The 22,574-nt window shown below is 45.7% G+C and overlaps 2 protein-coding genes across 2 annotated transcripts in view; one reads left to right on the top strand and one right to left on the bottom strand.

Moving 5' to 3' along the window:
- Window positions 1-22,574, bottom strand: part of LOC125633352 (somatostatin receptor type 4) — a 138,731-nt gene that overhangs the window by 75,744 nt on the left and 40,413 nt on the right. The gene's annotated exons all lie outside the window — the stretch shown is intronic.
- CD93 (CD93 molecule) lies at window positions 15,542-21,582 on the top strand. Its single transcript, XM_048842497.2, has one exon. It carries the CDS (start codon window positions 15,752-15,754, stop codon window positions 17,642-17,644), a length of 1,893 nt encoding a protein of 630 aa, XP_048698454.2. The 5' UTR covers window positions 15,542-15,751; the 3' UTR covers window positions 17,645-21,582.

Genomic DNA, 22,574 nt, shown 5'->3' on the forward strand with positions numbered 1-22,574 from the left:
GGGCCCATGCTTTCAGAGAAATCTGTGTCCATGTCCTGATCACTCACGGGACCGCGCTGACGTCGCCTCCTCGCCCGGTATCGCGTTGCCATGTTCTGGTGCTGCATATACTGCTGAATAATGCGTGTGGTGGTTAATGTGCTCCTAATTGCCAAAGTGAGCTGAGCGGGCTCCATGCTTGCCGTGGTATGGCGTCCGCACAGAAAAAAGGCGCGGAACGATTGTCTGCCGTTGCTCTGACGGAGGGAGGGGCGACTGACGACACGGCTTACAGGGTTGGCTTCAGGGAGCTAAAATCAACAAAGGGGGTGCCTGTACATCAAGGAGTATTTCAGGCAGGACTGCACGGAGGGTTCCAATAAGAAATGGTGCACCTAAGTTATCGTTGTTATTGGAACAAGGAGGTTAGCCTGGCCTCTGATTGATACATGGCTAGATTTACCTCGCTGCACCTTCTCTGTGAGTGACTGCAGTGTGACCTAGAGGAATGAGTCCCCTAGACAGGGGAGGAGGCAAATGAGTACAAAACAAATCTGGTCTATTTCTTGTTTTGACCCACTCCATCTATCTTTTACATCTTTGGCTGGCAGCAGACAGTGCAGAAGGACTGCATGCCATCCACATCTCATGGCTGCTCGGCAGAAGATGGTACAGTACGACTGCTAGCCATCCCCATCTCTTGCCTGCCTGGCAGAAGATGGTGCAATACGACTGCTAGCAATCCTCATCTCTTGCCTGCCTGGCAGAAGATGGTACAGTACGACTGCTAGCAGTCCGTATCGCCTGCCCGCTCACCATAAGACGGTTCAATAGGACTGACTGCAGGACTAAAGAGAATGACCTGGTCAAGTCACTCCAAATTTAGTCCCTGCGCCCATGTCTGCCCAGGCGCTCCCAGCCGACGCGGCCAGGAGCACCTCGGACACGATGAGGACGACTACCAATCGTATTGCACCGTCTGCTGCCAGAAGGCAAGGGGTTGCTGCTACTGTGCAGCAAAGCCGTACCGCGTCTGCCAGCACCCAGGAGACATAGGGTGACGGTTACCTGAGCGGGCTCCATGCTTGCTGTGGTATGGCGTCTGCACAGGTAACTCAGGAAAAAAGGCGCGAAATGATTGTCTGCCCTTGCTTTCACGGAGGGAGGGAGGGAACGGGGGCCTGAAGACACGTACCCAGAACCACCCGCGACAATGTTTTAGCCCCATCAGAGTGCTCCATTGTGACTGCTCTGGACAGCACTCTCAGATGCCCGATTGTTTGCCATTGCTCTGACGCTGGGAGGGGCGCTTACAGGGTTGGCTTCAGGGAGCTAAAATCAACAAAGGGGGTGGCTTTACATCAAGGAGTATTTCAGGCAGGACTTCACGGAGGGTTCCAATAAGAAATGGTGCACCTAAGTTATTGTCCTTATTGGAGCAAGAAGGTTAGCCTGGCCTCTGATTGATACATGGCTAGATTTACCTCGCTGCACCTTCTCTGTAAGTGACTGCAGTGTGATCTAGAAGAATGAGTCCCCTAGACAGGGGAGGGGGGGAAGCAAATGAGTACAAAACAAATCTGGTCTATTTCTTGTTTTGACCCACTCCATCTATCTTTTACATCTTTGGCTGGCAGCAGACGGTGCAGAAGGACTGCATGCCATCCACATCTCATGGCTGCTCGGCAGAAGATGGTACAGTACGACTGCTAGCAGTCCGTATCGCCTGCCCGCTCACCATAAGACGGTTCAATAGGACTGACTGCAGGACTAAAGAGAATGACCTGGTCAAGTCACTCCAAATTTAGTCCCTGTGCCCATGTCTGCCCAGGCGCTCCTGATCGACCTCACAGAGGCGACCAGGAGCACCTCAGACATGACGATGACGGCTACCAGTCGTACTGTACCGTCTGCTGCCACAAGGCAAGGGGTTGCTGCTACTGTGTAGCAATGCCGTACCGCGTCTGCCAGCACCCAGGAGACATAGGGTGACGGTTACCTGAGCGGGCTCCATGCTTGCCATGGTATGGCGTCTGCACAGGTAACTCAGGAAAAAAGGCGCGAAATGATTGTCTGCCCTTGCTTTCACGGGGGGAGGGAGGGAACGGGGGGCTGACGATATGTACCCAGAACCACCCGCGACAATGTTTTAGCCCCATCAGGCATTGGGATCTCAACCCAGAATTCCAATGGGCAGCGGAGACTGCGGGAACTGTGGGATAGCTACCCACAGTGCAACGCTCCGGAAGTCGACGCTTGCCTCGGTACTGTGGAAGCGCTCCGCCGAGTTAATGCACTTAATGCACTTAGAGCATTTTCTGTGGGGACACACACACTCGAATTTATAAAACCGATTTCTAAAAAACCGACTTCTATAAATTCGACCTTATTCCGTAGTGTAGACATACCCTAAGAGAACTAAGGGACACGTACTGTAGGTCACAAATGAATGATGACAGAATGAAAGCTTGAGACCTCCACCCCCTGGGGATTCACTCTGCACTGGAAGAATTCCTGGGTAGCTGCTGAAGCCAGCATAATTTGCAGAGCAGCACAAAAGGGCCATAGAAGATAGACCCAATATGAAGAGGAACATCACAGTGTAAGCAAATCAGTGCCTTGTCAACAGCATTCTGTAGTGTCAGAAGCAAGGAATCCCACGTACAGGGTTGGCAATATTGGAAATGATGGGAGACAACACCTTGCAATAGCCTGTTGAGTTCAGTAGCAGGATGGGTACCAAAATTCTACTGAAAAGTGACCCTCTAGGCCAAGATTTTCAGAAGTAGGAGCCTCTAGACAGGCTGCTAAATCCTGCTTTATGCATCTAACTGGTTGGCCTGGTTTTCAAAAGTGCAGAGCGTCTTTTCTCCATTTGGCACTCTGGCAGAAACAATCACTGGCCATGGGTCTCAGTTAGCCAGCTCTGAGCTCCAGGCTTTTCAGACACAATATGGTCTCCACTGACAAAGTGGGCAATCATATGCCATGTCATTTGTATCAAGCAGTGGTTTCTTAAGCACTGGTTGGACGATTGCCTGCTATAGAGAGGACTGTAGATTTCCTTCTTCAAAGAAAGAAGTGGTGATCTCCATCAGCAGGAGTCCCAAGATCAAACACAGCAGCCAGAAAGGGTATGGATCAGAGTCACAAGTGGTGACATGGGTTTCTTGCCGAGTGATTGGGTTAAACTGCGGACCAGAGGCAAAGCCCACTGAAGTCAATGGGAGCCTTTCCATTGATTTCAGGGCCTGATCTAAAGCCTGCTATGATATTAATGGGCCAGCGTTTGTCAGGCAATTCCTCAGAGGCCATCTCAGTGTGAGGCATCTCCATGCAGTAGACCAATGGCTCCTTGCAGTGAGTGCTACCGGAATCCGCAGTACAACAGAGACACGCTGATGCAAGCCCCATTCCTCGATATAGCAGAGTGCAGTGTTTTACAACGCGAGTAAAATAACCCCAGCTCATTAGGAAGAAAAGGGAAAAAAGATCAATAATACTGGTCATACAGGGGGAGCCTTCTCTAAACAAACAACTGTTTGTTTGCTCCTGAAAACTACAACCAATTTAACCAAGGGAGATAGAAAAGGATAACACACAGAAACACACAATCATACAACTTGGATCCTGGTAATAATGGCAAAAAAAGACATAAGGGAAAAATCTAGCTGTGCATTGGAAAAGGAAATAAATGCATCTTTTAGACTAAGCTCCTCAAGGCAAAGCTCTGTCTTTATTTGTCTCTGATACATTGCTAAGCACAGCATCAGCACTTCACAACTACAGAATAATGGAATCACAATATTTAATAACTGAAGAATCCTCCTTCGACAATGCCCATTTCAACTGCACAAAATAAGAATGGTGGGATACATCCTTAGTAGATTACATTGACTTCAATGGAGCTAACACCAATTTACACAAACTAGCACATAGCTTCACAGTATTTCTAGTTGGGATTTCAGGTAGATAAATAGTCAGAGTCCAGATATCCTCTTCCTCATCTAACAAGTCAATCAGGGGAGATTTTGATTTTTCTTAAGCTGAACTTCTAAAGGCCTTCCTAGCACCCCCCACAACAAAATAAATAGAAGTCTCTCTCTGAAAGTTAACATGGTACATAAATCACCCGGATGCCGGATTGATATTGTTGTACAGTTTTCCAGAAGGCAGAACTTAAATGTATAAAGTGTATCCTTTAAAAGAGTTCTGGAAAATGAGAATGATCTTTAAAACAAATGAAACAACTACCGAACCCGACCCAAAAGGAAGGTTAGAACAGTCTTCATTCAAGTGATTCTTCTTCACAGCAGTAGATATCCTCCTCTCCATCCAAAATGCTACTAGAAATATAAAAAAGCTGTGGCCTTCACGTGCCCCAATCTTGCAAAATAATCTCTGTGGGCAAACTGCTGTAGGCTGCTGTAGGCTCTTTGGGACAGGGACCATCATTTTGTTCTGCATTTGTACAACGCCTAGCATAATACGATCCTCTGCCATGACCGGGGCTCCAAGGTGCTTCCACAATACAAATAGATCAATATTATTATTACACAGGCCTGTGGGGATCATCTTGCAGAACTGGACCCTTTGATATGAGTCTCTTTCTAAATATCATTTTCTGTCCTTACATAGGGAAATTAAGGAAAGAATCTGATTGCATAGGCGCCGACTTCCCCTCTGCCCCGTGGGTGCTTGACCCCCCTCCCTGCCCCTGCCCTTGTGCCTGCCCAGCCTCTTTACCACCTCCTCCCCTAAGCGTGCCGTGTCCCCACTCCTCTCCCTCCCTCCCGGAGAGTCCTAATCACCGCCAAACAGCTGTTAGGTGGTGGGTGGGAAGCGCTGGGATGGGGAGGAGCGGGGATGCGACGTGCTCGGGGGAGGAGGAGGCGAGGAGGGGGCAAGGGGAGCTTGGCTGCTGGTGGGTGCAGAGCACCCGCTAATTTTTCCCCGTGTGTGCTCCAGCCCCGCAGCACCCACAGAGTCCAGGCCTATGTCTGATCATATGATCACTGGACCATAATAACCAGTATGAGGAGGGGAAAAAGCAGTTCCCACTATATCCTTAAGAAAATTCCCAACAGGATGTCCAATACAGTATACAAGTCTCTACATGAGGCTCACAATTCCATTATGGATTTTGTTAGTATTTTCTGAATTCACCATTCCTAATAGACCTCTACCCAATTGTCACCCTTTGCCCTAGTAGCTTGATTGCCAAGATTTTCCTCCTCTTTGAGTAAAACATCGGTTCCTTCACTTTGCTCCCAAAATGTCCCATTTCTTAGACATCTCAAATGTGTCTTTAATTTCTTTCACATCTGAGAGGGTGGGAATTTGCCATGCCTTGGGGCAGTAGTTCTATTATCCTGCTCTAACTCTTCAGCCACATTCTCAGTGGGTGTAAATCAGCAAAGCACCATTGACTTCAATGGAAAGCAACACAGAATCCAGTAATCCAGGGCAGGCAGGGAAAGATGCTGGCTAAATGTATAGGGCAGCATGGCAGTGGTCAGACACCAGCACCCCTTGTCTCCACTGCTGGTACCTTTCCTTAAACCTCATCATCCTCATTCAGAACCCATTGCAGTCGGTGCAAAAATGCTCACTGACATCACTGAGCCTTGGAAAGGCCCCCATGTTAAGGAATCATCCAGTTCAATTCTCTTTGACCCTTCTCATGGTTAGACACATGTAAGATTCCACCTACCCACCCAATCCTCTTTATCTAGAATAGTTCTCTCAGGTTGAAATGCTCAGCCTCCATTTGAGATTATATGAAGCATGAAGGAAAGGGAGGAACCAACCCCTGAAACTAAAAGAACAATGTCAATTCAATCCTTTGGTGATAATATCTATGATTTGTTGCTTCTCCATTGTGTGGCTGCACTAAGCTATGAAAAGATCAGCAGTAAACGGAGGGTTTTTTCACTTCTGGTTTCTTTTCATGGGGCTACTGATACAGAAGAGACTTTTTAAATCTCTGCCTTGCAAGAGCATCATAATCACCATGCTCTCTGCTGGTTTACAGAGCCAGGTGAAGGAACACCATTCCTCAGATATTGGATCCTCTGATGTTTAGGCCCAGTTGACCAGGGACCTTAGACTACCTCTGGTGCACCAGCTCAGGTAGGTGGATTGCTTTCTACCTGACCTGGCAATCAGCTCTCACAGTCGCTGTCTGATTTACTGGTGTTGTCAGGAAAAGGCAATTGCTGATAGAGAGGTCAACCTCACTTGGCCCCCTGCTGCTTTGCTGGCAGGAGTCACGCTTTGGAAAAATCTGGCTCTCTGAATCCTGTCCATTGCCTTTTGGCATACTTCTGCTAGTCTAGACTCTCTCCAAAGTCACCCACAGTAGGGTCCAATTTGGTGTTTGTAGGAAGTTGGTCTTCTTGTGGCTTTGTTGGTTCACTGCCCTTCCTCACCCCCACTGTCCTTTTTTTTAGCAACTTGTGTGTTTGCTTGCAGTAATATGCCTAACATCCCAGTGGAGAATATAACCTGGGTTACCAGGTCATGAACATTCCTCTTTTTTCTACCAAAGAAAACAAGGTAAAAATATACCTTTCCCACTACTACAATGCCAAATAACCCAAGTCTTGTCTTGGTTCTTATGTTTACTTTAAAAATCTAATAAGGAACTTTAAAATTTTAAAACGAAAGAGTATGAAATAGTTCCGTGCACTTCCTTATGGGCCAGGTTCTGCTACCTTTCCTTACAGTGAGTACTACCTTATTCTGCATGAAGTCCCACTGAAGTCAGGGGGCCTGCTTGTGGAGCATGGTACTTCTCAATATGAATAAGAGCGGTAGGATCTAGCCCTAAGTAAATAATATGTAAAATTTAAAAGCAACGTAATAACTCGGTAGGATGACAATTTTGTACAAAGTAGAAGATGTGTTTGCAAATAAAATGAGGCACCAGTCAACACTTACAGAATTATGCTGTGTTATACTAAATGCGAATTGCACAAGCTCTATAAAACAGCATTTTGCTGACCCAAAATCCATTCTCGGGGTGTGATACCCAATGCAGTGGATCACCGTCTCACTTCATTTGCCAGTATGAGATGATGAAAGTGGGGGCAGGGAAAAAAAAAAAAGAAAAATCTTACAAACGGATCCCCTTCGGGGGTACAATCTCACTCATTATTACCCCAGGCGTGTGGATCTGCTTTCCATTAGCAAGCACTGGCAGGTGTGTGTGTGAGTTTGCACTGAGTTTCCTGATGCAGTCAGCAATCTGTGTTATGCCAGTGTAATACTTTTTTTTGTCTTCAGTGTTGTTTTTTACTTCCTTCCAGGCATTCTGAATAATTCCCAGGGCCTCCAGCCGCTTGGCTAAAGACGTTGTTTGTGACTTCTGATATTTGTCTCTCAGGAGGTTCTACAGATGAGCATCAGTTTGTGCTCTTAAAAAACTAATGCTGAGGCCCAGCTTGTGGGGCTAAGCAAGGGAGCATAACTGCAACTCCTGACTCCCCACCCAGATGTTTGTGCTAGAAATATTAGCTTTGCTGAAGGAGTGGAGCGCATACATGCAACTGTATTTATTAGAGTACAAGTGGGAAGAAGAGTTTATTTTGGGGGCCTGATCTGGAGAAACTCCTGGATTTCCTGAGCCTCTTCAGGTCCGATTGATTTAACTGGAGTTAGGGATACTTCGTACCTCCAGAGATGTTCAGCACCTTGCAGGATCATGCCCTGAATGAGTTCTGTGCTGCTTGAAGGTGCTGAATGGACCATCCCAGAGAATGAAGTCCTTAGTTTATCCAAAGCACGGGCATAATACTAGCCGTAGGATCGCAGGCATCCAAACAACACATGTCCACCGTGCCTCATTTGTGGTTTACAGAGACTGCTTTTTGGAGTCAGGCTAATTCAGCACCTATGCTCATTCCATTCAGCTATTGATCTGTCTGGTGAGATGATCAGCAGTGGTGTCACTTAATGCCAATGGCTATGGTGGTCATCCTTTTCCCATCAATGAGTGGGAAGTAGTTCTTTTCTGACCCCCTAATCATGAGGTTTGAATGATCATTCTTTCCCTGACCTTGCAGAGTGACAAGAGTTATGAATTATCCTCAAGTCATCCAGACCTCCATTTTACAAAAAATGAAACCATGCTATGTCTCAATGATTTCCTGGGGCAATGAATAATATTGACAAGGCGCTGTGTAAAGAAAGATGTCCTTTTGTGCTAAATCCATAGCTCTTTCATTTCATCAAGCTTCCCTCTGTTCTTATAGAGCTTTATCCTGCAAGCTGCTGAACACATCGGAGAAGTGCTGAGACTTGCTACTGCTGCTGTCAAGCTATTGAGCTACCTGATGGACCTTATTCCACAACTAGGACCTTCTACAATAGCTGAGCTATTCGGGAGCAACGTGACACAACGTTCACTGAATGAACATGTACCTTCACAAGAATTCAGCTTTTGAGAGTTGGAGAGGGATTTTTCAGCGTGTGGCCCACAGATAGGTGACCATCTTCAAGAGAAAGTGCAAGACCTAACTCTGCCCAAAAGAACCACTTCATTTCTTTTCTTTCAAGATGCTAAGATTCCACAGTGATGAGCACAGTATAAATGTATAGCTAGACAGACAAAGAATTAGATGGATAGACAGATAATTATTAGAGAACACTACCTTTGGAGCCCATCTGTTATATGAGAACTTTAAAGGTATTTTTCACCCATGTGCCAATTATCCAAATAAAGTTTAATCTGCTGTAATCTTCTGTTTAATCTGTCACTGTAACAATGGCATATTTCTGCCATGTACAAACAAAATAAAGAAACACCATATCGGGGGGGTGGGGTGGGGGAATATTTTTGCTGAACACTTTTTCTTTGATTTTGTCATATAAGCTTGCTGATTCTCATTTCGCTACGCTGTAGATCCAGTAATACTCCCCAGAAACTGATGGTTAAACTCCACTGCTCAGAAGGTGCAGTGGAAGAGTATTGTAGTGAGATTGCATATTACTAAGACTTTACTACTTTTAAAAAGGTCTATTGCAGTCCATTAATTAGTATGCAATGAGGTGGATTGTAAATCATTAAAACTAAACTACACTTGTCAAAATAAATGAAAAAGTTCAGTTCGTGAGGGAGAACCCTTGATTATTTTTATTTAAATTCAGGGTTGTTCACTTATTTGGTACTTCACAAAACTCAGTAATCTGCCACGGATTAGTCCCAGTCATTAGTGCAAATTAGCGAGGCTCTATTGTAGTCTGATTTACAAACGAGCGCAGGGATGTACAATTTTAAAAGCCCTACAAATGCAAGTTGCCTTTGGCTTTGGGTCAGATTCTGATCCCCCTGAAGTCAATAGCAAAACTCCCACTGATTCCAGTTGCAGATTATCAGACACCACAGTGATGGGCCTGGTATAAGATCACAGAAATTATAAGCTTTTTGGTGCAGAGGTATTGTTTTCATTATGTGTGTATACAGTGTCTAGTGCAGCGGGCCCTTGATCTTTACTGGGGCCACTTGCTGCGACTGCAATAAACATATCAAAAAGTAATAATGATAAAGAAATAGAATGGTATGCCATGGCGTGACATGAGAGAAGCAGCAAGAGCTTGTTTGATGGCACTATCATAAAGCAGCACAGATTCATGCACCACCTGGAACTGGGCCGTCAGTGCATTGGCTAGTAATGCATGCAAAATATAAAACACAGGGGAAACTTCTGCACATACTGCATATGGACACTATCACATACCAAGGACTGTATGGTAGAGACGACTGACTCTTCACTGACATCATCGATTAACAAAAATAGCTTAGTCTCTCATCTCCCTTGACTTATATAGACAACACATAAACTACTGCAAATAATAGCATTGTGCAGACCTTACATTTTTACAATGTGATAACTGAAGTTTGCAGTGAGCATCTCAACACTGCAGGGCCAGAGTCTCAACTGGCATAAATCAGTTTAGCTCCACTGAACAGAGCAATGTCCATTTATACTCACTGTCTGGCCCACTTTACTGTATATGGAAATTGTGTAGTTTCAAACATCCCCAGAGAAGGCATGAGTTCCTTCTGTTCTTCTAGAGCATGATCTTTCTGCTATTATTTATGCAGGTGCTACTTTATGACTTTTGCATGCCATTATCCATTGTTCCAACCCTGATTCTTTCTTTGGGAATTGTTGTTGACTTCTAACAGATCTTCTAAATTTCCTTCTTCTGGCTTTGGTAACAGCTTTATAATGAATCCTTTTGATAATCTGATACGTTTTTACATATATTGTGCCCTATTTGGCAGGAGATCCAGCCTTCCTAGGGCAATTTGTGGTTGATTGTGATCTGAAACATCAGTTCATATGTACAAGTGTTAAATGGCTTATTAAAAATAAAAAAAACATGTAATTTATTGGGGGCACTTTTATTGCTATTTATTGGCAGGATAATTATTTGGATCTTTTTTATTTTCAAGTGAGATCATGTCTATAGAGGGGAAGTTAAATTAAATGGGTTATTTCATATAGGCAACAGAAGTATGCTTGTATCTTTAGGGATTGCTATAAATTATTCTCTGAATTTGGGAAAAGATTAAGAAACTTGATAGATGGAGTTCTTTTTAAAAATTACAATCTACTGTTACTTATTTACTTTCAGATGTTCATCAATAGCTCTAATGGTAATGTTCAATTTTCAATATTTATTTAAAAAAGAAAAAATGCTGAAAGTTAGGAAAATGCCAGTGGTACTACTTGCTAAACTTTTAAAGTATGTAGTGAATCAACAGGGTCAGATACTGTGATCCTTAAACGGAATTCTATTCAACAGGGATTTTGGCTGGAAATAAACCCCACTGGATTAATATACTTAATATACCAAAAGGAAAAATACCAACATGAGCTCAACACCAAGTGTGACTGTCTTAATGTGCCTTTTGAAAATCTTTCTGAGTTGCAAATTTAAGAGTATGTTATTTAAGAGTATGTTCATTGCCATATAAAATGACCCAGAAGTAAAGATGAATTAATAATGCATTGTGGGACTGATGAAAATACTTTTATTTTGTTGGGAGCCACAGTTGTTTACAGGTTCAACATTGGAGGTAAAGTTAGTTGGGAGAGTAGTTTGACTTCTATATTTTGGGGGCAGCTCCAATTAGGCCCAGAGGGACGGGTGTGGGGGGAGAAATTCCACGCCTGCTCGAGGCTTTCAGTTTGACAGGGCAACCCCCTGTCCCTTCTCCCCAAAACGAGGCCAACGGGAGTGAGCCAAATCTATCATTGTCATGTCTACACCAAGAGGCATCTGCAAAACTTGGTAAGCTTTCCACCCAAATCCTTCACTTCCACATGGTGACAGAGGTGGTCTGGAGAGATTGTAGTTCTTCAGAGGGCTACAAGGGGTTTATATTAAACTTCCTCCTCTCTTGATCCATTTCTCTCGCCTGTCAGTTTGTCCTGTCGTCCAACCCTTGCTCCCTCCCTCATCACTACTGTTAATAACTTCTGATGGGCAGAGGCCTGTACTCTACTGTATCCAAGGAAACAAAAATCCAATTCAGTCTGTTACATAAAATTGTTTGTAAAAGTCAGCAAAAGCTGGAGACCAATAGACTGGGACAAACTGGATTGTTTAGGTTAATTGAAGAGGAAAGATCTTCAAATGCTCCTGGTAGTCATCGGTTGGCATGACAACAAGCTGAAAGATTCTAAATATGGGTGGCAATGTGTTTTCATGGGTTAATATGAATGGAATGAGGTTTACACCCCTTCTTGAACATTATTTACTTGTTTCAGAGGAACAGCCGTGTTAGTCTGTATTCGCAAAAAGAAAAGGAGTACTTGTGGCACCTTAGAGACTAACCAATTTATTTGAGCATGAGCTTTCGTGAAGTGAGCTGTAGCTCACGAAAGCTCATGCTCAAATAAATTGGTTAGTCTCTAAGGTGCCACAAGTACTCCTTTTCATTATTTACTTGGGGGACACTAGATGGGAGCAGCAGGATGGGTAGACTGGAAGGAGCGAGCTTTACCGTCATGGCTCCTACCCCCACTGTCTCATGAGACCCTAACCACCAACCTGACACTCTTGGGCCTTCATCGTCCTGACCCGACCAGGCCATAACATCACCACCTTCAGCTAACTCCTGAACACCAGGAATGTGAGAGTTGAGTTCCTGCAGTCACTCACTACACATCTGTCATTTTCCTTCCTACTGCATTTCTCCTCTTTCCTCCCTCCCTCTCTGTTTGCCTCAGTCTGTCTCTGGCTTAGCCAACAAGAAGTCTACACCTCTTGGAACACTGCTCTGAGAAAGCAATGCCTTAAGCAGCCATATGCAGATAAAAGTTTGCCAGGGCTTGGAGTGGATAAGACCCTGTGCTGGGCTTGTGTTTCCTCAGCAGCAAGATCTCACATGAGAGTCAGCACCAGAGACAGAAGCTGCATTTTCCATGTTTACTGGTCTCTTTTTTCTCCCCTTTTGCGTGTGTTTGTCTTGTTTTGTCTTAAAGAAACAGGACCGGACTCCAATAAGAGACAAGAGATCCAGACTGACTGAACTAACCTTTTCTCCTCCCCCAAAAAACAGTTAATACCATCTTTAACACCATCTAAAAACAGTCATGGAGAGGTTTCTCTCTCCAAAAGACTCTCTACAGCTAAAGGGAAAGGGAATATGGGATATTGTGAAAATGAAAGCCTGACTTACTACTTCACATTTTAAAGGCCGTTAACAGCTTTTTCTGTGTCTTTAATTAAAAGTTTAAAACATTTTATGGTAGTTTTCCCAGTAGGAGTCACCAGCGATAATGTGAAACAAATCCTCAGTCCATACTGCACTGTTTAATGTTGTAACAGTGACCACGGGTTTCAGAAACATCTTATTTCTTGTTGGGCCCCAAACACCCCTTTATCAATATAACACTCTTTTTTCTCTGGTTCTTCCCCCAACTCTCCAAAACGTACCACTGTTCCTGAGCCAAATTCAAACACAGTGTGAGCAGGTACAATTCCACTGACTTCTGATTTAAATCAATAGAGTTGGGCCTGCTTCTTCACACCCCAGCTCAGAATTTAGTCCCCCCTTTTTAAAAAAGCTCTCCCATGACCCTGAAGCTAACTATTGGCCCATCTCTATTTCCCCTTTCCCAAAGTTTTTGCAAAAGTAACTCCCTCCTCCATCACTCCAACCACCTGTCCCACAACAATACGCTGGGCTAATTTCTCTTTGACTATTGGTCTAGCCATAGCAAAGAAATCATTCTTCTGCAGAGAGTTAATAAACTTTTTTATTATCCTTGACAAAGCCCTGGCTGGGATGATTTAATTGGGGATGGGTCCTGCTTTTGAGCAGGGGGTTGGACTAGATGACCTCCTGAGGTCCCTTCCAACCCTGATATTCTATGTTTCTATGATTCTATGATTTTCCCTACTGATGATGGCTACCTCTGCTTTCTCATTCTCCTTGACCACACAGGCTTCTACACTGTAATCACAGTTCTGTCTTCCTGGACCAACGCCTTAGATGTGAAGACATCTCTGGCTTGCTGTTATTCGTTCCATTTTTGCCTATCAACAGAGCCGTCCCTTGGGTAGGGCGAATCGGGGTGACCATCCTGGGCCCCATGCTTTGGGGGGGCCCCACACTTCAATAAAATCAGCACTGTCCTGATATTTGGCCCTTTGTCCCGTGTCCCAACCAATGTACAATCAGGATGCCATTTGTCCCGATATTCAGGTGAGGCGGGAGGGGGGTGGGTGAGTGGGGTGAGGAGGCGAACAGGGAGGCGAGCATCAGGCGGGCAGGCAGGCAGGAGGAGGTGAGGAAGCAAGTAGGCGGGTGGACAGCAAGGAGAGCGGCAGTCGCGTGGACGAGGGGATGCGCTGTACGGACAGCGAGGAGACTAGCGGGGAGGCTGATCTGTGCCAGGCCCCGCACTCCCCTAGGGACAGCCCTGCCTATCAAACTGCTCTTTCTATATCTCTGGCAATGGTTGACCCTTGTGCCAAGATGTCCCACCTGGGCTCATTCTCTAGCATCTGTTCTCTATTCTCTCCCTTGGTTACTGTATTTCATCCTTTAACATTGCCACAGTTACTCTGATGACTGTACAAATGAACTGTATGTACAGTACATTGTCTTGTGACAACTGAAATGACTGCCTACCTTGACCAAGTTAACTTTTTTCAGCTGAATGTCTCAAAGGCAAGAACTGGGAGGAAAAGAAGCATCCTGTCTTTTATCTCTCTCCCTTCCTTGAGTCCGTTCCATTTGCCTTCACAGTCCATAATCTTGGCACTATCCTGGACTCTGTGTGGGCCTAAAGAGTGGGAGATATACCCCAAAGTGAAGTCCAAGATCCATGGGCATACTTGCATATTCATTAGTGCACCTATGTTTGCACACACAGGCCTATCTGGACATCCACATGAGACATTTGGACACATTAATATATATTTAGATGCCTTCATTTCATCTATTTAAGTTATGCTCACAATTGCAATAAGTGTGCACTCAAAAGCAAGCACATGAATGCACAGGCAGAAAATGTGCATGGATCTAGGACCCCATTGTATAAAGAAAATCTGACCTTTAACCTCTCTGCATCTCATGCAAATCCCCATCTGCAAAATAATAGTTGTAAATAATTACACCTCAGTAACTGTGAGTTTTAATTGACGTCAGTAAAACACTTTCTGATTCTCAAATGAAGTATTTCTACTTTATTACAAAGAGGTCAATCAACTCAGTATCAATTGTGCTTTTCGTAAAAGTTGCCAGTCCCAGAAAAGGGGACTTTTGGGGCCTGAAGGCTTGTGCATTTTTAATGCATTTGTTCATCCAGTAAAACCTCTCACGCTAACTACTTGGCCCTTTCTTTAAGGTTCCTATTGACTTCACTGGGTTTGGCTCAAGCTGCAACTGAACTGATGATACAACTGATCACTGATCTGTAAATTCCCCAAAACCATTAACTTGGAATATCATTGCTCTGATGCTCAAAAGTCCCAGGTATGAGCAGCTGCTGTTCAGTGCTTTTCTTCTGTTTGAAGTGACTGGTTCTGGACAACAGATCAGTGACTAAGTGGGCTGCATTTAGAGAACTCCCCACTGTACACTGAGTTTGAGTTGGTTTGGTGTCCTTAAACAACTTGGCTTAGTGCATGGAGCTCAGACATTCTCACGACCCAATCCCTATTTAAGGACTTTTCCATCTATTTAAAGTGCAAGAATGGGGGGGGGAGGGGAGTGCCTGAAATTAATTGTGTGGATGACTTATATGCACCAAGTATTCCATTTCTTCTAGAAGATGAAATGTTAACTATGCTTAGGATCATAAGCAGGGATTCCATGCCTTTTTTGTTGTTGTTTCTCCAATAGATACTGGAAAACTAGAACTCCCTATTGGGGGTTAGAAAAAGTCACCAATGAGTAAGTAGTTTATGTCCTTTAAAAATAAAACAAGAAAGCAGCATTCCAGCAAGTTTCTCCTACAGGGGGAGGGGAGCACTGGGCCAAAATAAAGAAAGCCCTTTACTGGTAAATCTTTTTTTAAACTGGTGTTAAACCACTTCACTTAAAGGAAGGCAAAGAAAAGCAGCTGAATATCTTGATTGTTATCAACAAACCACGGGGATGAAGCCACCAGTAACTAAAATACAGGAAACTCTAGTCTCCGGTGATAAATAAGAGTCGCAACAGCACAGGATGCGTGCAGGGCAGCTCCTTGGGCCAAAGGGATCTGAAAGGCAAACAGCTTCTGCTCTTTTGTTCTAACATCTGATGTGTGTCCCCTGCAGGTCCCATCTGTGCATCTGGTGCCTGGGACAGCAACAGCACCGATCCTGCCGCTCTCTGCCAGACCAGACCAAAGCAACCATGGGAATCGCCCTTTTCTTCCTAGGCCAGGCATTGCTTTGGGGGGTGCCCTCGTGGGCGAGTGAGGAGGCAGAGGCCCTGTGCGCCCAGACTGCCTGCTACACCATCCACTGGGGCAAGCACAATTGGGCGGATGCCCAGGAGAACTGCAAGAGAAATGGAGGCAACCTGGTGACCATGAAGAGCCAGGAAGAGGCCTTGCATGTCCAGGATCTGCTAGCCAAGCTGCCCAGGAGGGAAGCTGGGCCAGAGGGGCAGGCGAGGCTTTGGATCGGGCTCCATCGGGAGAAGGGCAAGTGTTACCAGCAGCACCAGCTCCTCAAGGGCTTCAGCTGGGCCTCCGGCGGGGAGGAGACCAACTACACCGGCTGGCTGCGGGAGCCCCGGGAGACTTGCACGAGCAGGCGCTGCGTGAGCCTGCCCTGGAACAGCACCGCCCCCAGCTCCCCCGGGCTGGGCTGGGCCGACGGGCCCTGCAGCGGCTCCTCCGCCAGGGTCCAGGGCTACCTCTGCAAGTTCAGCTTCCAGGGCATGTGCCGCCAGCTGGCGCTGGCCGGGCCCGGCAGCGTCACCTACACCACCCCCTTCGGCCTGAACAACGCCTCCCTGGCGGCCGTGCCCTTCGGCTCCCTGGCCGCCGTGTCGTGCGAGGGTCAGGCGCCGGGGCCCTTCCTGGTGTGCACGGCGCAGGAGGGCGGCGTGTTCGCGTGGAACAGCCCGGGCCCGCTGTGCGCCTCGCCCCGCCACGGCTGCGCCTACAGCAACGGGGGCTGCCAGCACCAGTGCCTGGAGCTGGCCGGCGGCTCGTTCCGCTGCGCCTGCCGCGCGGGCTACCGGCTGGGCGGGGACCTGCTCTCCTGCTCGCCCGTGGACTACTGCAGCGCCCGGCCGTGCCAGGGGCTGTGCCTGGGCCGGCCGGGGGGCTTCGAGTGCCGCTGCCCCGCGGGCTACGCGCTGGCCGGGGACGGGGTGAGCTGCGGGGACGTGGACGAGTGCCTGGAGGAGCCCTGCCAGGGCGGCTGCCTCAACACGGCGGGGGGCTTCGCCTGCACCTGCCCGCCGGGCTACGAGCCCGCGGGGCCCGGCGGCCGCCAGTGCCGGGACTTGGACGAGTGCGCCCAGGGCGCGCCCTGCGCCCAGCTCTGCGCCAACACGCCGGGCTCCTTCCTCTGCGCCTGCCGGCCGGGCTACCAGCGGGGCCCCGACGGGGCCTCCTGCCGGGACGTGGACGAGTGCCTGGGGGAGCCCTGCCAGGAGCGCTGCGTCAACCAGCCCGGCAGCTACCAGTGCCTCTGCCCGCCGGGCTGGGCGCTGGCCCCCAACGGCGTCTCCTGCCTCTCCGGCTCCAGCCCCACCACCGCCGGCAGCGCGGCCCCGTCCCTGTCCCTGCGCCCCCCAGGAGAAGAGGAGCCGACGGCTGGGGGTGGACAGCCGCCGGACACCCACCCTGCTACCGAGAGCCCAGCCCCGCGCTCTGATCCAACCACCCGAGCCCAGCCAGGGGGAGCAGAACCGAGCACCCTCCAGCCAGCTGCCGTCAGCAGGGCGGCAGGGGTTGGGGAACCCATGATGAAACCCGACGCTGACCAGGCCACCGATGGCCCCAAACTGCTCCTGTACTATATCCTGGGCAGCGTGGTGGTTATCCTGCTGCTGATGGCTTTTGCCCTGGGCTTGCTCATCTATAGGAAGAGGAAAGCCAAGAAGGAAAAGAAGAAAGCCAGGAGCGCCACAGACAACTACTGCTGGGTACTTGAGCAGGCAGAGAAAAAAGCAGTAGACAATGACTACAGGTAAAGGCAGGAGTCTGCAGAAAGGGTAGCATGCTTGCAAGGACTAGGGTAGCATCAGGGTTCTCTGGAGAGAGGGAACACTAAACTAAGGATAATTGTGTGCAGCAGAGAATATTTCCCATATTATATAAAACTATGCTTTCATTATGTGACTTAACTTTTGTTTTCACTTTAGAACCCTGGGTTTGGCATTGTCTCAGTGTCAGAGGAACAGTAAGTCTGCCACTTGGATCATGATCCCCCTGCTGTTCCCACTGAAATCAGTATCAAAACTCCCACTGATTTTAATAGGAAAAGGATTAGGCCCAGAGTGATAGGTTGCTTTTGAAAAATAAAAGCAATCACACTGAAGAGCTCATTGGAACTTTCAAAAAGGTAAACATCTTTACAATCAGAATAATCATGGCCCTGATCTTGCAAACACTTGTGTACCTGACAGGTTTCAGAGTGGTAGCTGTGTTAGTCTGTATCACCAAAACAACAAGGAGTCCTTGTGACACCTTAGAAACTAACAAATTTATTTAGGCATAAGCTTTCGTGAGCTAAAACCCACTTCATCAGATGCATGGAGTGGAAAATACAGTAGGCAGGTATAAATACACAGCACATGAAAAGATAGGAGCTGCCTTACCAAGTGGGGGGTCAGTGCTAATGAGCCAATTCAAGTAAGGTGGAAGTGGGCTATTCTCAACAGTTGACAAGAAGGGGTGAATACCAAGGGAGGAAAAATCACTTTTGTAGTGCTAATGAGGCCAATGTAATCAAGGTGGCCCATTTCAAACAGCTGACGAGAAGGTGTAAGTATCAGCAGGGAAAATTAGTTTTTGTAGTGATCCATCCACTCCCAGTCTTTATTCAGGCCTAATTTGATGGCGTCCAGTTGAGAAAGCATAAGAGGATGCAAGATCAAGAAGTTAGGAAAAAGTATTTGAGGAGGAGTTGCCCATCTATTGTCACTTAGGATAGAAAATAATCTCCTCTTTCAAAATATAGTAATATCAAAACCCAAACCATGCCTGTTTTATTCAAATATGTGTGTATTACAGTGTCATAGAAGCTTGTAAGTAGTCCAGGCTGAGTATATTTGTTTTTCACCCATTGATGAGAAACTGCCTGGGGTTGTAGTGTATTTGCTAATTAGGGTAATTAGGCTATCCCCTTCCAAAGTCATATCACTTTTCTCAAGGTGAAGTCATCCCTGGCCCTTGTATGGATCTGCAATGCTGGGGAGAAAGTGGGTGTCTGTTAGCCCCTTGCATGCTGCATGTAAAGTTCAGTCACAATCTCAGTCTCTGCACTCATTGCTCCAGAAGTGGTCAGGAGGAGATGGAGCCATGGCCCCCACGCTGTTCTGAACTAGCTCATCGATTTTTCTCCTTCAATACATCTTATGGATTTCATTGTGCTATTCACCATTGTTTCCTTGGATATGTTTATAAAGTGTATTTATGACAAAGCAGAATTATTGTTTTTTTAGAAATGATTGATGATTTTAGGTGCCTCCATTTCTGGGTGCTCCACTTAAGAGACCTAATGGGGCCTGATTTTCAGAGGGCTGGTTGTTGTTTTTTTAAATGAGGCCCCTTTAAGATGTTTCAGACTGGGCACACCCAAAACTGAGAGACCCAATCACTAGTCACTTTTGAAAATCTAAGCTTAGAGTCCAAGTCTTGCTCCCAATCAAGTCAACACCAGTTTTGCCATTTACTTCAATGGAGCAGTACCATGCCTATACAGAGTACAAAAGGTGCTAAAGAGGAATATGGATCTGGTTATAAGGGTACATATTTTCCCTGAAATACCCACTACCTTTATATTCTTGCAGCTTTTATTGTATACTTGAGGCCACATTTGACAGAAATGTGAACTTAACACAAAAGAGTTAGCTGTGAGCCTCACAGCTACATCCTGTTCTTTTTAGTGTGTGGAGGAAAACCCTTTCCTGCTGTTTTTCTTCTCTGGTTATCCATTGTACAAGTCAAGAAAACAGGAAAATGTAACTTCTAGCAGCTGTAAATGTTTTGAATAGTTTGTATATGCTTCCATTTCTCTGGACAATAGTTGAAAGAAGCAGTGTACTCATCCCTGGTTTATTGGGAAGACCTGCAGAAAATTCATACTAACTAATTCTTTGTTATGACACCAATCTAGTCAAGCATTTAAGCACGTGAGTAGCTTTAAGCATCTTTGTAATCCCAACAATAGGACTAAGATTAATGTTATGCATGTGCGTAAATGCTGTGCTGGGTCAGGGCCTGTATGAACAGTCATACCAACAAACTTTAAAATTCTGGGATTATTCATTTTGCTTTGTGTCGTTTTCAAGATGTTTATAATCCTCAGTCTTTCCCCATTCATTTTATAGTGGAAGATATCCAGGTGTTTCCATGTTAACTCTTTTCACCCATAATGAATGGGAAACTAGAAAGTATAGGTGTGGAACCATAAAGCCAGTGTAAAATCTCACATATTTATTCAGAAAGGTTAATAGTTCAATCCATAATCCTGAGTTTTTAGTATTATATAAATTTTGTGTATTCTGGTGTGTCTCACAGAATTATGAGTAAAAAATTCTAATCAGTTAAGGCCACCAAAAACATTGATTTGCTATGTATGTAGGTTTAGCTTTAACTGCCCTTTACCTCACCAGGTGAAACCTCTTGAGGCCAGTTTCATCTCAGTGGAGTCACATCAGTGATGAATTCAGCCCTTGCTTGCTTTTTGCCATGAATCAGTTTTCTTGATTCAGGGCTCAATGCAGAGCCAATTGAAGTCAGTGGAAAGACTCCCATGGACTTCACTGGGCTATGGATCAAGCCCTTGAAGTGAGTAGGAATGGCAAAGGAACAGATTATGGTATTTAAATGAAGAGTCAGGAGATCCCAAACGTTAATGTGGGCTCTGTATGTATTTGCTCTGTGGAGCTGGATGAGTAACTTCAATTTCCTCCCTGTAAATGAGGAATAATAGTGTTTACCTGCTAACCTCATGTGGGCATTGTGAGGACTGATTTGTTAACACATGTGAAATGCTTTAAACACAGCAAGTGCTTTGTATGTGTTGTTATATTCCTGTTATGCCAGGGTTGTATGCACAAACCTCCTCAGTGCTAATGGGAATTACCAGTGCTTAAAGTGCACCAGGTTTAAACACGATACAGGCCTGGGAAATACAATTGCTAAGAAGCCAGCCAGCTTGCTGAGATGCTCACATTTTTAGTACCACCTGAGGAACGTCCTTCTCATTGGCGGCTTTCTCGACTTGCCCACCTTTGGTGAAGAGCAGCTAATCTGAGCAGCTGGAGGAAGCAGACCAGAGTCTTCTCCTTTTTCCCTTAGCAGCCCAGTACCAATCTCACAGGATGCACAAAGGGAGCGGAAAGACTCCAGCATCTCAGAATAGCTCTGATCCTTCCTTCCCCTGCCCCTCCTGTGAGCAATGGGACAGCTCCTCCCCATCCCAACGCTACCAGGCCTGGGAAGGGATACAAGAGGCTCTTGCTGTAGAACCTCCTCCCCTTTCCTCCAGGCCTGGGAAACCAGGGTGAAGAATTCCAGGAGATGCAGGAGGAACAGAGGTGAGGCTGGGTGGGCAGAACTACTGGGGGCAGGCAGATGTGGTGTGATAAGACCCCCCCACACACACTTTTTCAGATCCTTTTAATTACTGGTAATTCCATGTGGCTGCCCACAGGTTGAAATAATACATGCCCAAAAATGTTCTGTTCTTCACAGGTCACAGCATCATTGGTACATCAATGTTACATTTGTGTATGATGATATTACAGGTGTTCTCAAACAGTGGTTTCCTTTTTTTTAACTTTAATACCATAAATAGCATTACCTCAGTGGATACATTGCTCTTCTGATGGAAGCACGTACAAATAAAATCCAAATGAAATGTGTCATTGATGCTTTGAAATAAACATGATGTTAATACTTATTGAGGCAATACATGATACATTGTTTTATTTGTGATGTTTCAAATAATTTGCTTAAAACTGCCCCCAAACCAAGAACTTTTTTGTACTAAAATTGACAAATAATTGATTTTTGTTTTTTTAAGGAAAGCAGATACCCTCTGTGAAAAATGTCATTTAGATTAAAAAAAAATTGACAGAAACCTGGGTTTTGAGGGAAAATTTTTGACTAGCCCACTGATAAATTGTCCTTGCTAATCAAGATTAAGCAGGGCAGTGCTGGAAAACTATCTGCATTGTCACTGCTCATGCTGCACCTGCTCTGTACAGAGGACTTTGGTTTCTGGAGCTGTCAGTTAGGTACCTTTCATCTAATAATGATTTAATATGTATACTAATAAAGTGTTTAGAGGCCTCAGGCAAAATCAGGGCCCTTTTGTTCTAGGTGATGTACAAATGTATACAAAGTAAAGGTTCCTGCTCCCCAGAATTTAAGTCTAAGGCCAATGGAATGCACTCAGACAGACCCACATGGAGCCTTTTTGACTTCAGTGTCATTCTGGAGGGGGCAGGGGTCTATTCATGTGGCTCTCACGGCAGGACCAAGGTACAGAACACTAATTTCTTTAAAACAGCAAAATATTAATCATTTGGGGTTACCAAGATAGATCTGCGCGGCTGATGAAAGATTCATTTAGGAAAAATTGAAACATAAGCAAAAATTTGAACTAGCCTTACTGACCAGACCCCCTCTAAAGATTCTCATTTCTATAGCCCCTGTGTCCTACCAATCACAGAAGTTTTTGTTAAATGGTATATTAAGAAAAAAGATGTTCTCTAACAGCAGCTGGACATGAATAAATGAGCATTTTCAAAACAGGAAAAGCTTTTCTGGATTCATTTTGGCTAGTATCAGTGTCTGCCATAGGAAGAGATGACTAAAACTAGGTACCACTGTGATGGGCATAGTCTCAATATTTATCCAGGAAGTGAGATAGGTAGGTGATGCACTACC

This window comes from Caretta caretta, chromosome 3, assembly GCF_965140235.1.
Source record: "Caretta caretta isolate rCarCar2 chromosome 3, rCarCar1.hap1, whole genome shotgun sequence".
Lineage (NCBI taxonomy): Eukaryota > Metazoa > Chordata > Testudines > Cheloniidae > Caretta > Caretta caretta.